General features: G+C 47.1%; 1 protein-coding gene across 2 annotated transcripts in view; it reads right to left on the bottom strand.

Annotated features, from left to right (window-relative positions):
- EMB2369 (tRNA synthetase class I (I, L, M and V) family protein) overlaps positions 1–17,214 on the bottom strand; it is a 142,406-nt gene that overhangs the window by 25,388 nt on the left and 99,804 nt on the right. For both annotated transcript variants that reach the window (XM_086518137.1, XM_086518138.1), the window contains exons 14-15: positions 5,718–5,795; positions 5,537–5,638 (exon numbers count right to left, since the gene is read on the bottom strand). In XM_086518137.1, coding sequence (XP_086374263.1) covers positions 5,537–5,638; positions 5,718–5,795 — 180 coding nt within the window. The remainder of the gene's footprint in view (positions 1–5,536; positions 5,639–5,717; positions 5,796–17,214) is intronic.

The following is a 17,214-nucleotide window of genomic DNA, read 5'->3' on the forward strand; positions in this document are numbered from 1 at the left end:
CTCTCTAGCTCTCCCGAGTAAAGTGTCTCTATAACTGTGTGTAACTCAAGTAGATATAACCCAAGACATCTCTAATCCTCATAACTCATGACCCTAGAGAAAGACCGAAACCCTCTATGAATAAGCAGTGGAAATGGCCCCGAATCTCATAGTACACTGTGCAATGACATATGTAATGTAGCTCTGTCTCTGGCTCTAGCAGGCATAAACGGCATATACTGTTGTCTGATGGTATCCCTCTGAATCTACCAGTCTCAATCTCTAGCTGATGTGAGGATGTGCGTATCTAACCAAAGGCACACCGCAAACCATGAGACGTATGTGTATCCATGTAGCAGGGTCGAATAACAAACCCATCCCCTGTGAGGTGGAGAAGATGCTCTCTATAGAAAGCCATCTTCCTTCCCAACTCTTGTACCGGCTCTATCCATGTGCTCCGCGTGTCCAGCTGAATCAGATCTTGACGAATGAGTCTATTAATCTCCACTAGTGTCAGAGACATCAAGGGTTCCTATAGAGAGTACTGAAAAGGAGGCAGCCTATCCATGGTGAAGCCATGTGTCAGAAACCATGATGTCATCTGTGCATACCAGCATGATGTATCTCCCTGTAGAGCTAACTATCTGGAGGACTCTAAGGCCAACCTGGCATATCTATCTCTGGTAGTATCCCATAGGCTGTGTACAAAGGAGACCGATCTGGTAAGCGCCTCAATCTCCATACGGGGGGCAGCTAACTCCGCTCGAATAATATAATGCGGTACAGAGGCCTTGGCTCTAATCAGCCGAGAGATCATAGATACCAGGGGCCTCTCCATATGTCTCCAGCCATCCTTGCCTACAGAAGGTCCCCATATCTGCACCGCATACAACATAGTTGAGGCTACTAAAGTATCAAAGAGCCATAACTTTGTCCGAGGTTCTTGGAACTGAACCTGCGAACACATCCTCTCCAAGCCTCCCAAGGCCGCATAAGTTCTAGTCAGTCTAGTCTCTACTACTCTCCCCAAAGAAAACCTTGGCCCAGTGAAGGCAACCCCAAGCTAAGTGTATGCATCTGTATACTCTACAATCTCCTGACCATATGTGAAAGCCGGTGTTGATCTCCTAATCCACTGTGGTGTGGTGTTAAACACCATAACCTTGGTTTTACCAAGGTTTACAGACAATCCACTATCCTCTGCAAACCTGTGTAATGCATCCAACTGTCGCTGCATACCCTCATGTCAATCAGAGATCAACACAATATCATCAGCATATAACAACAATGGGATCCACGTCCCTGCCAGCTGGGCACCTCTATCACCCTTTCTGTCAATGTAATCAGACACCTCATCAACATACATACCAAATAGAGTAGGAGACAATGGGCATCCCTGTATCATCCCAATGGTGGAGTAAACTAAATTAGATATCCTCTCCGAGGTGCGTACATGTCCCATCACTGATCTGTATAGAGCCATAATCCCCCAAATCAACACTATGAGCACCCCCATCCCTTGCAATATGCGTATCAATCGAGCTCTCGCTACCATGTCAAATGCTTTGCGAAAATCCACAAAGATACAATAAATCCGTCTCCCATGTGACATGCCCTCCTCAATGATGGCTCTGAGTATCAAATATGATCAAGAGTGCAAAAACCCCTCCTACAATCGGCCTGGCCCTTTGCTCGTACACCCTCACCCTCTGCCCAATTACTTAATTGCTGCTCAAGAATGCATGCATACAACCGTGCCAATGTGTGCCCAACCATAATAGTGCGGTAATTCCCAGGCTCTGTAGGACCACCTGCCTTAAAGATAGGCACAATAGTAGACAACCTCCAAGTCTGAGATAACCCCTCACGCATGGCACGATTGAACAACACTACAAGAACCTCTACCAGCATATCTCTAGCATGTATAAAGTGCTCTGCTACTAGACCATCATGATCATATGCCCAGCTGGTCCTCATCTTGTCAATGGCTCTCTTGACCATCTCAGTGGTGAAGAAGGTGCTGGTAGGTGGGCATGGCTCTGTAGGATCTCGAAGGAGGTCCTGTCCAGTAACTGTATACAACGATGTCGCATACTGGCCTGACACATCAGGAGAAGTAATCACGGGGAGGGGAGTGCTGATGAAAGAATCGTCATGCCTCTCATGAGTCTCTACACAAGAACAACTGACATAAGTCTCGCTCGATCTGGGCCAAATAAGCTCGTTTCTTCCGTCGCACAAGGCGTCGGGAAGCGATCCGAGACTGTCTCTTAGTGATGACCCTTAAAAGAAGATCTCTCTCGAGCTAGGATCTCATCTCTCTGCACTCCGCATCATACCAACTATTCTGGGGCATGCTCTGAGAATGTCGCCTCCGACCTCGGCTGAGTGTGTGGGTATGCCTCTGATGCTGCACCATGCAATGTCTGAGTCGGTAAAGTGGTGCACCCCTGCACTGAGAGACCTGGACTAGATATGCATAGATGGCTATAGATCTCCTCTATATAAACGAAGTCAGTCTTTGATGTAAATGTGTAACGGGTATGTGACTTGCCTCCTGATGTCTGGGCTGTACTATACTGAAGTGAAATGGACAATGCCAAAAGAGCATGATCCATTGCTACACCCACTGGTCTGGCTACCACTATGAAGTACTAAATACAAGGAATAAAGCTCGGATGTGCCATAACATAGTCCACTATACTGGCCCCATGTCTGTGTGGAAAGTATGTGAAGCCGGCTGCTCTAGGAAATCGTTGTAAGCCATTAAGTATGGCTAACCCATCTGTGGTTGTCATCTCTGTGAGGTATCTCCCATACTCCGTCTGCTCTCTGTCATGTGAGCATCTGTCGAGCCCCAAGTCACCCACATCCAGCTCTCGAAGCATCTGGAGTGTCGTAAAAGAATGTCTGAGAATTGCCCGTTCGGGCATTGAAGTCCCCGAGGTGGATGATATCACCATCACTAGAAAACTCCCATATATCATCATCTAGTAAAGAGAAAGGCGATTGTCCTCTCGATGCAGCATATACTGACGTACTAGGGGGAAAGTAACAAATGGCAATGTATAGAAATCAGTTTGTGTCAGCTCTCAACCTCACCCACATGTATCTAGCATGATCATCTCGCCGTACAATAGGTAGTAGTGGCTGTAACTCCTCCCTAAATAGCACTGCTACTCCTCTTGAACCTCTACTCCCATGCTCAGATCTCGCAACTGTCCTATGGGCTGTCTCCCATCAGTATCCCACCACATGTTGCATAAGCTGTCTAGGGGCATGATAAGTCTCTGACAAGAAAACAATGTCCCTCTCTCTAAAATTGTCCTCAAAGGCACCAACATCCAACCTCATAGATCCAATACAATTCCAAGTAGCTATCTTCAGTGTGGTCCCATAGGTCTCACACAGTCATGTAGAGTGCCGCTCTACAATTACCACCCGACCATCTCTGTAAAAGGCCATCTTTCGCTTCTCCCTTGCCGCCGTCATCTCTGGCATTACCTCTCTCATATGCCCAAGCTGTGAGAGAGTGAGATTATCACTAAGGAAAATACTTGTCTTCTTGAAAGTAGGCCTCTTTTTCAAGAATTTCTTCTTCTCTTTCAAGGAGGGGAAGCGTAGTATGAGAGCTCTCTCTGTTAAAGATTCTCCCAACCACCACTCTTCTCGCCCACTCTCCATGCCTTTCTGTGTGAAGGCTTGTCCACCCCCATCATGGATGTGAGGATTGTGACCTCTTTTTCCACATTGTTCATGTCCTTGAGGCCGGTTACCCTCACATGTAGAGCCCGCATCCTCCTCCTTTGTTCCTCTTCGAGGGTCATGTTTATAAGAGTGGGTGTACAAGAAGCTTCTTTACCTTTCCCTTTCTTGGTAACATCAATCCATTTTTCGGCCTCTTCTACTTTCTTTTGTGTTGCGGAGATGACCGCGGCCCATGACTTCTTCTCCTCATCTTCCTTGATAACCCGTATATCTTCTCTCATGGATGGTTGAATTTCGCCTTCATCGAGCCGTCCACTTTTTGCTGCAAGAAGTTCACCTTGGAGAGTTCGGATTGTGGTTTCTGGTGAAGCCGCTTGCTCTTCGACACGAGAAATCCTTTCGCATATTCTTCTTTTCCTCTTTCCATTCCTCCATCTTTTGAAGAAAGGTTGCCTCTATCTCTTTCTTCCACTCCTTCACTTCAACTTTAAGTGTTGATATCCGCTTGTTGCTAATCAAGAACTTCATTTTGCGAGGGAGACGGGCTATAGCCACTGAAAAGGCCATGTGAAAGGGTGTCAATGGCTAGCCCAATGGAAAGAGACCAAGAGAGAGAGGGAGAAAGACTAAAATAACCAAAAAAATGCAAGAAACTCTTCAAAATAGCAAGAAACGCTTGTGAAACCCTTAAAAACAGAGAAAATCAGCTTCAAAACTATAAAAAACAGCAAAACACTTATTTGAAACCCTAAAAGACAGAAAAAAACAGTGGCAAAATCCTAAAAAAAAAGACTTAGAAACAGAAAAAAACCCTAAGAACAGCAAAAAACAATGACAAAACCCTTAAAAACAGCCAAAAAAACAGTTTCGAAACCCAAAAAAACAATGAAGAATCGCTAAAAACAGCAAAAAAGAGGTGACGAAACCTTAAAAACAGTGAGAGACTCCAAACCCATGGGGGGGAGAGAGACAGAGAGAGAGAGAGAGAGAGAGAGAGAGAGAGAGAGACTCTAAAACAAAACCCAAAAAAAAAAAACCAAAAACCCTAAAAAACAGCAAGAAATGCTTGTGAAACCTCATAAATTCAGCATCAGCTCCCACAAGAACTAACACGGGAATGGGCCACAAGAAAAAGTCAAATGAGTGTGCATATGGCAAGGAGCATGCAAAAAGAGTAGTTTATTTTTTCAATAAAAGTCGGGGCTTTGACCCTTCCCATTACATAAAATTGACCGAAGGTCCATATACAATAAAAAAGGGAAAAACCCTAAAAGATGTACAATGAGATCATGGGGAAAAATCCCAAACCAAACCTCAGAATACACCTAGGGGTAAGATACTCTTGTCAGATGGTGAAACGTAGCTATCTGGATTGTGAGCCACTCTACACAAATCTGTCGAACGAAGTCCAGTGCTGTGTACCTGACCGATACCAACCATCCCTGTGAGAACCTCCTGTAGAAGCTCATAACAACCAAGGGACTGTGAAAACACCTCCAAAAGTAGTTTATATCTAGTAAGCTCATGCTCCAAAAGTCACCATTATGCCCAAATACTACATCACACATCCAAACCCTAAAAGTGCAAACATGGCCTGCCTCTTGGCAAGATTACAAGAACCATGACCCATGTGAGACCACTGAGAACCACTGTTCCTTATGGTTTTATAAATATTTCTATTTGCTGGTAAGAAAAGTAAACACTAAGTTTGTCCAAAAAAACAAATTTTCCAAAAAAAACGAGACAAAAAAAACTGCAAGTAAAAACCTTGTAGAATTTTTGCAGATCTGACTTTACTAAGCACTAGCACTTTCCAAAATAAACATTCAAAAACATTTGTTTTGCATACCTCACATTCCTGTATTCTATGTGAAGTAAGATTACTGCCTTCCTCTAGTTGCTCAACTGACACAAACCTGCCGACAGAATCTTTGTATGCAGTATATTCTACCTGCAACATAAAGACAAGCAACTAACTCACGAGCACTTTCTAAGTTATGCTAGTCATGACAAAGTTCTTCTTGGCACACCTCTCCAAGAATCATGCCTTGGTTCACTAAACATTGAAAGGGTTCCTTTGTGGATACAACACCAATGTCAAAAAGAACCTGCTCCAAGCAAACAAGAAACATGTAGAACTTATTAAATTCAAATTAGGCAGCATATTAATTGTGAACACCACTATTCTTTTTAATGTGTTGCTTTGCAATTAAACCTCGGCCTCAGATACAACTAAAAAACACCAGAAGGGTTGACAAAATAACTGTTGCTCATCTAGGCAGGAGAGACTTTCCAGTTATCTATCTGAATCCGTTTTATGTGAAGAGTGTCCAAACCCCAAAGTTGCTTTAATTGTCCTAATGAGCGCTCCAGTGAACTTTAAATTGTAAATTGAATTTTGTGCACTTGTCCTTTGAAGGGCAGAAGATTAAGCATTACAATTCTCTTATAAGGAAAATTTCTCGAGAGATCCTTCTTTTAGAGTATAGGTTGTCCTTCAAAATCCTATCCCTATTGTGCATGTGTGTGCACTTTGTGTGTGTGTGTGTGGCTCGGCTGAATCGCTGGTATCTTTTTCACATGCAACAATATGATGACTTTGTATGCGAGATGAGGATTGATTATGCTATGTGTCTCTCGGATCATTTTCCCATATGCTTGAAACTTCGTTTTGGCTCTTTTGATGTCAACGATCGCCTACCCAAGAAAAGACTTCTGCATGTCAATAATGCTTATCTCAAGCATGAGCCTTTTCGCACTATGATTGTGAATATCATCCCGCCTTTGCTCTCCCAAATGTATGTTGACATGGACATAGCATGGTTTCGTTTTGTTATGCACGTTCAATCAGTTATACAAGATTATGGCAGGGATTATTTGTCACAATTAAGGGAACGGGTTAACCAGGCAAAAGATGCTTGTAGTCGATTAATGCACTTGGCTAATCATTCTTCTCTTACTGATGCTCAAATGACTGAGTTGTTTTCTGCTCGTGCAATATTAAGGCACAATGATGAGAGAAAATTGGCCAAATGGCAGACTCGAGCTCGTCAACAGGCTTTTGCAGATAAAGGATGTGCTTCTAAACAATTTTTTCAGCATTTGTATCACTCGAGGCAGTCTCAAGCTATACGGAGAGTTAAATTACCATCACGAGAGTGGACCTCCACTTTTCGAGACCTAGCACTAGCCCTACGCTCTCATTATGGCAAGATTTTTGAGGCCCCTTCTTCTCCCACGAGAGAAGCGCGCCAAGCGCGTTACATGTTTCTATCGCATGTCACTTCCATTCTCTCGTTGCGGCAGGCTCAAGACTTCGAAGCTGTTTTCACTGAATCGGAATTGTATGCCAGCTTGCTTGATTTAGGTCGATGGAGATCTCCTGGTTGGGATGGTCTCTCTGTGGAATTCTTCTTGTCTTTCTGGGATTATTTGAAGTTGCCTCTATTATTCATGATGAATACAGCTTGGGAACAACAGGAATTACCCTCCTCTTGGAAAGAAGGTTTGCTCAAGCTGATCCCTAAGCATGCATTGTGTGAAGAATTTTCACATTGGCGGCCTATTACACTTATGCATGTGGTATATAAATTAATGGCAAAAATGCTTGCTAACCGACTTAAATGCTTTCTACATGAAGGCTTGCATCAATCTATATACGGCTTCATTCCGCGACGTCAAATTACTGATAACCTCGCAAATGTCATTATTGGTATGGAATATGCAAAATATACTCGACAGGATGTATTAGTCATGCACGTTGACATTGAAAAGGCATTTGATACTGTTCTTTGGGATTACATTGCGGATACCATGCGACATTTGGGCTTTGGGCCTAGGCTATCCCGTGTCGCGCTTTTCTTGTATGCAAACAGTACTTCTGCAGGCTTGCTGGATGGTTCTCTCACAGAATCTTGGCCTTTGGGACGATCGGTACCGCAGGGCTGCTCTCTGAGTGCTTTGCTTTATGCGATCGCTACTCATCCCTTGTTTATGTATTTGGATTCCTTGACCTCCACTGGTAGGCTACATGGCCTTACTTTATGTTCTGGTCGACAGCTTGCTGGTCAAGCTTATGCGGATGACTCTTTGTTCATGCCTCAATAACTATGATGATGTGCAACAGATTATGCATACTCTTCACTTGTTTGGATTGGCAGTAGGTCTCAAAGTTAACTTTTGCAAATCCAAGCTATTGCCTCTGAAAGAGTGTGACTGGCATTAGATATTGTGGCCTGGGGAGATTGTTCCTCCCCATGTTCTGGTTCGCCATTTGGGTTATCCGCTGGGTTGGAATGTATCGGCCATCAAGAAAACGGATTGGGTGCTCCAACGTCTACATTCCAAGTTGAATTATTGGAAATTGTCCACGTGGCCACTTCATGTGCGTCTCAGGATTGTCCAATGCATCCTTGTGGCTTTTGTGCAGTTTTACTTGCCTTTGTTATCCTGGCCTCGGTTGCACTTGCAATCCCTCATGTCCAATATTTTAGAGCATTTTTGGCGGACCTCGTCTAGCAAGAGGGGCCTTCGGCTTCTATCGATGGACAAGCTGTGTTCTCCCAAGCGGCTAGGAGGGTTGAATTGGGCATAGGAGCACTACCACCGAGAAAGCCACTGTCTTTCTCCAGTTGATTAATGCGTCAGATGCACCGCAGAAAGTCTCAAGAGCCTGCTGACATCTGTGAAGGTTGGCCTCGTGGCCAACCTTCACAGATGTACTTGTACTTGTACCTCCTGGCCAGCCTTGTACTTGGATGGCCAGGAGGCCAACCTTCACAGATGTACTTGTACTTGTACCTCCTGGCCAACCTTGTACTTGGATGGCCTCCTGGCCATCCAAGTACAAGGCTGAGTCGTGTGCAAACTCAGCGTCCACTAGCTCATCTCCCCGAATAGGAAGTGCTAAGCCACGCAAACCAACCTGCTGTGAAACCAAAAACCTGCTCATCGCCTCAACATAGAACAGAAAGAGCAATGGGGCAAGAGGGCAGCCCTGTCTGACTGAACGTGTGAGCATGAAACGATCCCCTCTTACCTCCTGACAAAAGTACTTGATTGTGTGTCCGTCTGTACAGAGCTGACACCCCTCTGATCGAAGCATCTGAGAAGCCCATCCTGCATAGAGTACCCTCCAGGAAGTCCCAATCAACTCTATCGAAGGCCTTCTCAAAGTCCAGAAGAAGAATCACCAGATCCTCACCACGGAGCTGCGCTAGGGTAGAAGCCTCCCAAAAAATAAAGATGTTGTCAAGGATACCACGCTCCTTGACAAAACCTCTCTTGAGTGTATAATGCTCTTTAGAAGTGGGTGAATCCTCAAACTCAAAGCCTTGGCAAGAATTTTGTAGGCTGAGTTGACGATCGTGATGGGGCGCCACTGTCGAATCTCATCCAAGGAGCCACCCTCCTTGGGAATGAGGTAGATGAGGCCCTCACTCATGCTGTCAGGCATCTCTCCTATGTGCAGGATGTACTGAAAAGCACTACAGAGATCTGAGCCAAGCAAATCCTAGTACTCCAAGAAAAAATTGGGAGTCAAGCCATCCTCATCAGGACAGCTACCACGTGAAGAGGCAGCTCAAGCCTCTGGCGCATCTCCTCAGTCACAAGACAAGGCATCTGTGTCCACACCTGCTCTCTGCATGCATCCTGACGCTTTCATTGAGGCTCTAGAGACAGTAGATCACGGTAAGTGGCAATTGCACGCATGTCCTCTGGCTCTACAGCAACTGACCCGTCGGGCCTCCTCAACTGGCTAACCTTGGCATGCGAATGCCGAGGTCCCACTGCCTCAAAGAAAGCTCTTGTCACTCTGTCATCCACCTGAGTCCAGTGAGATGCTTGTCGATGGAAAGTAAACTCATGGTGTCTCTCCTCTATGAAGATGAGCTCCTGGCGAACCTGTTGTAGCTGCTCCTCCAACCAAGGACTGTTTGGAGGTTGCTCCAACAAGCTCTGTAGGGAAGCAACGCCCCGTCCAAGACACTGCTCCTCTCTCGCTGCGGCCAGGCGAGCCGAAGACTCCTGGAGAAAGAGTCGACTAAGCTGAGCAAGTCCTAAGGCCACTCTGTCACCAAGAGAGTCCTGCATGTCTAAGCTCGCTGTCCAAAGAGCCTCCACTCTGGGATGCGAAGCATCGTGCTCCCCCTCCTCTGTCTATCAGTCACTGTAAGGATTACTCGAGCATGGTCCGAAAAGGAGGTCCCTCCAAGAATGCCTACTGTCTCTCCCAGTCATAGAGGTGGTCACTAGTGTAACAGCAATCTATCCGAGATAGACTCACGCCTCCCACTCTGCGGTCCCGCCAGGCTGTCTGGGGACCTCACAAAATTGGAATGCTGCCACACATCTGTAACCCGCAGTCATACAAAACCTCTCCCAAGCTGCCAGCTCAACTCCATGCACAGTAATATAGCTACCACCAACCCTGTCAGAGGGTTCCTCCAACATGTTGAAGTCACCCCCTATGCACCATTGCTCTGCCTGCGGCAAAGACTCAACAATCTGAGACCAAAACTCTACACGTGCACTCGCCACATTGAGCGCATAGATGTTCAAGAAGCCCACGAGACAACCCTGAACCTGCATAGTGATCCACAGAGCCCTGCTTGGCACAATAATCCCTCTGCCCACAGAGCCCTGCTGCAAAGAATCCGCAATAGTCATACATACCCCGCATTGGATGCCTCCAGGTCCAAAAGCAACTGACCAAAAAGTCTCATACCGTCCACGCAAAAGCTGACCACATCGTCTAATGCGGCTTTCACACAGATGATGCTCCTGTAGCATGAGGATGTCAATCTCTCCTCCCACGAGGCATCGCTGAAGCTCCTGACGCGGTGAGCCTCTCTGACACTGAAACTGGGGCCCACCTAGTCCCTGTACATTCCACGAGACAATCCTCATGGGGAGCGAGAGAGAACTAATGCTGCCGCAACAGCTAACCGTGCTATCTTCGAGGCAGGCTTGGATGGGGAGTAATCCGTATCCGAGCGTCCTCGAGATTACGTGACTGCGAAGAGCATCCAACCCAAGCCCAAGTAGACCGAGCCATGCGTAAAGCAACCTCCTCTGTGTACAATGTGTCTACATCCTATTGCATCTAAAGGTGTCACAACAAACTTGGCCAATGGCCAAAGAGTCTGAAGCATGTCTGTAACTTCTAGGTCTCCCATGTGATGAGAGAACTCTAGGGCCTATGTCTGTAGCCACTCCATCACTGAGTCTACAATCCACTCAGTCTGGTCTCTGCCGCAGAGGGAAAAAGAGAAGCCAACCGCCGAGTCCAAGGCCTCTAGCCCCCTAATTGCAAGGAATAGTACGTGTACTTTGAAGCAAGCTGCCTCTGTTGGGTTAAAGGCCTAAATAACCCCTTTTTGTACTTTTTTTTACTTTGTGAACCTGGACACTTTTTTTTTTAAAGTCACTTATAATAAAAATGGGAAAACCGGATTCTTTTAAGGCACTGAGACAGAGATAGATATGCCCGCCTTGAGAGCTAAACACAACAAACCCTGAAGGATAGCGCTCGCTGCTGCTGTTCCCCGTTAGCTGCGGCATTTCCCCCCCCCCCCACCCCCACCCCCGGCTGCCTTGCCTGCCCGCGCTGCCTGCACTCGCTACCCTACCTGCCCTCGCTTACCCCGCCCCCGTCGTCCCCACCCGCTGCTGCTGCCAGCGCTCCCCCCTTAGCCGCCCCCGCCCGTTGCCCCTCTCCCCCCCCGCTGCTTCATTTGTCGACAGATGGGCCATCTAGCGAAGGCCTGTCCATGGAGGAGGCCTCGACCTACACCACAGCCTCGGCCCTAGCCTGCTGCCAGAGCTGGCCCGCAGCCGCAGACAGCGACACAGCGCACACATGCAGAGCCACCCTCCGAGCTTGGGGCTCCAGCGGAGAAGGGTGGCAGTAGGCTCGTGGTAGACGACGACAGGGGCCACAGCGTCAGCCTGGCACTCAGTGGCCCTCAGGCGCCTACTGAGCAGCAGTGGGTTTTCACGGGAAACCACTTTGGTTCTCTTGAGCAAGAGGAAGTCCCTGCTCCAACCCCCACCCCAACTTCACCCTCGACAGCCTCCCCCCCCCCCCCCCCCCCCAGAGTTCCCCCCAACCTTCTGCTCCCGTCGCCTCTCAACCTCGCCCCTCTACCTGTGTCGCCCCCTCCCGCCCCTCTTCGCCACTGCTTCCCCCAGCTCCTTCTCTCCCCCCTCCTACTCCAGTTCCACAGTCGACCCAGGGGGCAGCGCCTTCTCTGGCGGCTAGGAGATCTCTTGGCAGCGCCTTTGCCACGAGTCGCCTAGCGAGAGAGGGTAAGCCTTTCTTACGGCCCCCTCTGCAGATACAGACATCTTTCCTTGCAGCTATCCCTTGTGGTCTGACGAGCATTGACATTCAGCGCCGCTGGGACTTCTTCGTCTACGGCTTCACTCGTTTTCTCGGCGATCCCTCAGCAAACCATAAGGCAGCCTGCTTCAGGGTCCATGCTATGTTCCTTGCCGCTAGGGGGACAGAGGCCTTGGACTCAACAATTGATTTCTCCTTCCCCCTCTGCGGCAAGGCCGACACAGAGTGGACCCTCGACTCAGTGTTGGGATGGTTGCATACACAGGTCCTAGAGTTCTCCACACGAGTGCTTCAAGTTCGGGAAGCAGGGTCGTGCGTAGTTTACCAAAACGGAGATCATCCGAGGCGAAGCGGCGGACGGTCGCCTATCGATTCGCACGGTGCATGCAAGTGTTGCCAGACCATTTCGATAACCCCGAAGCAGAAGTGGTAAGAAGGTTCCCATGCCCTAGGGAGGAGTGGTTTGGCTACTGTCCCTGCTGCTTTGGAGGGCGAGTAGATGGTCTTCCTCTTCTCCCCGTGCAGCTCAGCCTGAAGAAACTGTCCACTACAGGTGAGACCTAGTGGGCTGGAGACGAGTTACAGCTAAATGGAGTGGAGTTTATGCAACGGGCCGACTATGATAATTACTTGCAGCTGCTGCTAGCTAAAAGACTAGGAGTAGTCAAACGCATCGCCATCACTCCATACGTGCTGAGCGACTAAGGAAAAGTGGAGCCAATAAAGGACGATAACCTCCTGTGGATGTGCCGACTTGTCCACACCAGCATGGTAAGAGTGTAAGTAAGTGCTCTACACTCTATGCATCATGGATAATGGACCAACTGCCTTTCTATTTAGGTTTCTGCAACACATGCATGTGAATATATATGTAGATAGAAAAATCTTCTATCAACAGAAGATTATGTATCTGTTTGGTGCTGCGGTGCTAGGAGAAATTCTTATCTCTCTAAACCCTATTATTCTCCCCGTGTTGGATTATCATCACTTTTTCAATGTTTCCATTTTTATCTTGTTTTAAATCTATCCACCCAACCTTGTAAGAAAGCCGATATGAGCCGTTGAGGTCATTTGTGATAATATTTTCAAAAGGTTTCTAATTTGTTGCTCATTGATTTGCTATCATGGCAAGCGTCTCTTTTTCCACATTCAATGGAAAAAAGGGAGAAGATATCACCACCGATTTTTTGGATAACTTTGACATCGCTTGTTTGGTTTGCAACAAGGATGACGACGCCTCACGGCTACGAATTTTCCCTCTACTTATGAAAGTAGAGACTTATGAAAGTAGAGGCAAAATCTTGGTACAATGCTTTGCCCTAAGCTACCAAGAATGCATGGGACGTACTATGTGCTGCCTTTGTAAAGAGGTTTGGTGAGACACAACCTCAGAAAAGTTATGGCAGTTGCTCACAGAGTTAAAGCACGGAGGTCTGCTAGAATATGCCACTTACGAATCTAAGTTTTTAGATTCGTGGATTTGTGGGAGCCATGGGTTGCCTCACTGGAGGAACGTGAAGGAGCGCCTAATTTCCTGAAGAAAGACCGTTTTATTGCTCGCATGTGGTCGCCGCTTAAAGAGAAGGTGAAGGGGAGATTCCCTGCAATGTATGAGTTGGCAATGGAAGTAGCCCGCCTTAAAGACAAGAAGCTGCGCATGCAAGCAATAGTCAATGAGTCAGCGGAATCGAGCTCAATCGGACTAACCCCAGTGACTGCAACAGCCGCTCAGAGAACCCAACCACAAGAGGGATCAGAAGAGGAGCAAGAACTGTTGAGTCGCATCGCTACTCAGCTTGAAAGTTTATCTCTGCATCTGGTGCAGCAAGGGCATGCACCTGTCAGAAATCCAGAGCAAGGGAGAGGACAACGAAGACAAAAGCAAGAATACTACTGCTACAATTGTGGGGAGGACGGCCAAGGCATGTATTACTGCCCTCATCTTAGAAAGCAGAACTTCAATAGAGGAGGAAGACAGAATCAGATCTCTCCACCAAGGGCAAGACCACCACCATTCAAGCAACAAGAGCCCATTGCACCAGTCGAAATCCTTCGACCACATGTACAACCACCACCCTCAGCACAACCTCGTAACCGGTCTAAATCGTTCGACCACCTGTACAATCACCACTCCCAGCACAATCTCGTGATTACGAGGTTGTGCTGGGAGTGGTGGTTGTACAGGTGGTCGAACGATTTAGACCGGTGAAATCGGCCCTGGTTGCCTGAATGGTGGTGGTCTTGCCCTTGGTGGGGAGATCTGATTCTGTCTTCCTCCTCTATTGAAGTTCTTCCTTCTAAGATGAGGACAGTAATACATGCCTTGGCCGTCCTCCCTACAATTATAGCAGTAGTATTCTTGGTTTTGTCTTCGTTGTCCTCTCCCTTGCTCTGGATTTCTGACAGGTACATGCCCTTGCTGCACCAGATGCACATATAAACTTTCAAGCTGAGTAGCGATACAACTCAACAGGTCTTGCTGCTCTTCTGATGCCTCTTGTGGTTAAGTTCTCTGAGCGGCTGTTGCAGTCACTGCGGTTAGTCGGACTGAGCTTGATTCCTCTGACTCGTTGACTCTTGCTTGCATACACAACTTCTTGTCTTTAAGTGCGGTACTTCCATTGCCAACTCATACGTTGCAGGGAATCTCCCCTTCACCTTCTCTTTAAACGGCGACCACAGGCCAACAATAAAATGGTCCTTCTTCAGGAATTAGGCGCTCCTTTACCTTCCTCCAGTGAGGCAACTCATCGCTCCCACAAATCCATAAACTTGGATTCGTAAGTGGCATACTCTAACATACCTCCTTGCTTTAACTCTGTTGGCAACTGCCATAACTTTTCTGAGGTTGTGCTTCCACCAAACCTCTTCACAAAAGCAGCACGTAGTACGTCCCATGCATTCTTGGTAGCTTGACGCAAAGCATTGTACCAAGATTTAGCCTCTACTTTTATCAGTAGAGGAAAAATTTATAGCCGTCTGGTGTCGTCATCCTTGTTGGAAACCACACAAGCGATGTCAAAGTCATCCAAAAAATCGGTGGTAATATCTTCTCTCTTTTTTCCACTAAATGTGGAAAAAGAGACAGTTGCCACAATAGTAAATCAATGAGCAGGAAATTACAAACTTTTTTTTTTCACAAAAAATTAACGACTCGTATCGACTTTCTTACAAGGTTGGGTGGATAGATTTAAAACTCAATATAAAAATGGAAACATTGAAAAAGTGGTGGTAATTCAACACGGGGAGAATAATAGGGTTTGGGAAGCTAAGGATTTCTCCTAGCACCGCAGCACCAAACAGATACATAATCTTCTGTTGATAGAAGATCTTTCTATATACATATATATTCACATGCATGTGTTTCATAAACCTAAACAGAAAGGCGATCGGTACGTTATCCATGATGCATAGAGTGTAGAGCACTTACACTCTTACCATGCCAGTGTTGACAAGTCCGCACATCCACAGGAGGTCATCGCCCTTGATAGGCTATACTTTCCCTTAATCGCTCAGCACGTATGGAGTGATGGCGACGCGTTTGACTTCTCCTAGCCTTTTAGCTAGCAGCAGCTGCAAGTAATTACTGTAGTCGGCCCGTTGCATGAACTCCACTCCATTTAGCTGTAACTCGTCTCCACCCCACTAGGTCTCACCCTAGTGGACATTTTCTTCAAGATGAGCTACACAAGGAGAGGAGGAAGACCCTCTACCCGCCCTCCAAAGCAGCGAAAACAGTAGCCAAACCACTCCTCCCTAGGGCATAGGAACCTTCTTACCACTTCTGCTTCGGGGTTGTCGAAATGGACTAGCAGCACACGTATGCGCCGTGCGAATCGATAGGCGACCTTCCGCAGTTTCGCCTCGGATGATCTCGTTTTTGGCAAACTAGACACGACTCTGCTTCCCGAACTTGAAGCACTCATGTGGCCAAGTGCTTCTTCCTTACGGGTCATGTGTTTCAGAACTAGCCTAGCCCTTCCTTTCCTTTCGCTCGAAGAGCCCCTTTTGGCCACTAAAGGGACAGAGGCTATACCTTTACTTGCAGATTCCTTAGGAAAGAGAGGTCTTACCGTTCTTTTTCCTCCCTTGATATGGATGACCTCATCGTGGTGGACATCAATGTAGATGATTTTTGTCTCTTCGTTACCTTCCTTGCTGGCATTCATTGATTGTGTGCTTTGTCGGCAGCAATGATGGCATTTCGTAGCCTTTCCACTTAATGCTATTAATTTTCGGTTAACACGAGCAATGTGAGATGGCGAACTTATCTCTTGGATTTTAATGATGCTACAACCTGGCAATAGCACTTCGATGAAGGCGGTCAGTGCTTCTTCAATCTCCTCCTCCTCTGTTCTCCGATTGGAGAATTCTTGCAGCTATTCGTCCATGGTCGACGATGTGCGCTGTCTTCAACAATATAAACTAGAGATTTCCAAGAAGCCCTCCTCAATGGGGACACCAAATGACGAGCGCAAAGCGCGACACGAACCCCGACGGCCTCAAACCCCGACGGCCTTAAACGCCACGGGAAATGAACAGAGGGCACGAGAGAGAGAGAGAGAGAGAGAGAGAGAGAGAGAGAGAGAGAGAGAGAGAGAGAGAGAGAGAGAGAGAGATGATGAAAACCCTCGAGATGTAAGAGAAACTTGATTCAATGCAATATTTACAGAAACCTTAGCTTCGGCGAGATGGCGACTATGGTGAGAGAGAGAGAGAGAGAGAGAGAGAGAGAGAGAGAGAGAGAGAGAGAGAGAGAGAGAGAGAGAGAGAGAGCCTGTAGTACGTTCTCTAGAGGTGATTCATAAGCGCGGAGATTCTACTCTCGTGAGTGTGTGGCGACCCCTGGAGTCAAGGTGTGGACATGCCTTCCTCCTCATAGTGCTAATTTTCCAAACCCCAATGTTCAAGTACCGCCCAAGATGTTTACACCACTCCCCTAGAGTGTTCTCTCAAAAATGCTATCCCAAAATCCCCTCTCCCTCCTCCTCAAGTGTTGCCAGTGCCTCCCCTTGATAGTGAGCTCTCAGTACCCTTTTATAGGTGGAGAATGCATTAGGTTAGAATAATCTTATTAGGTTAGGGCACTAATCAGCAAAGAGAAAGCAAGGAGTTTGGTCCCAGATAGTTGACCCTTGCTTTGTCTTCGGAGAATTTTAAAATGATATCTCCTAGATGGGCCT

This window comes from Adiantum capillus-veneris, chromosome 8, assembly GCF_014529385.1.
Source record: "Adiantum capillus-veneris isolate H3 chromosome 8, ASM1452938v2, whole genome shotgun sequence".
Taxonomy (NCBI): domain Eukaryota; kingdom Viridiplantae; phylum Streptophyta; class Polypodiopsida; order Polypodiales; family Pteridaceae; genus Adiantum; species Adiantum capillus-veneris.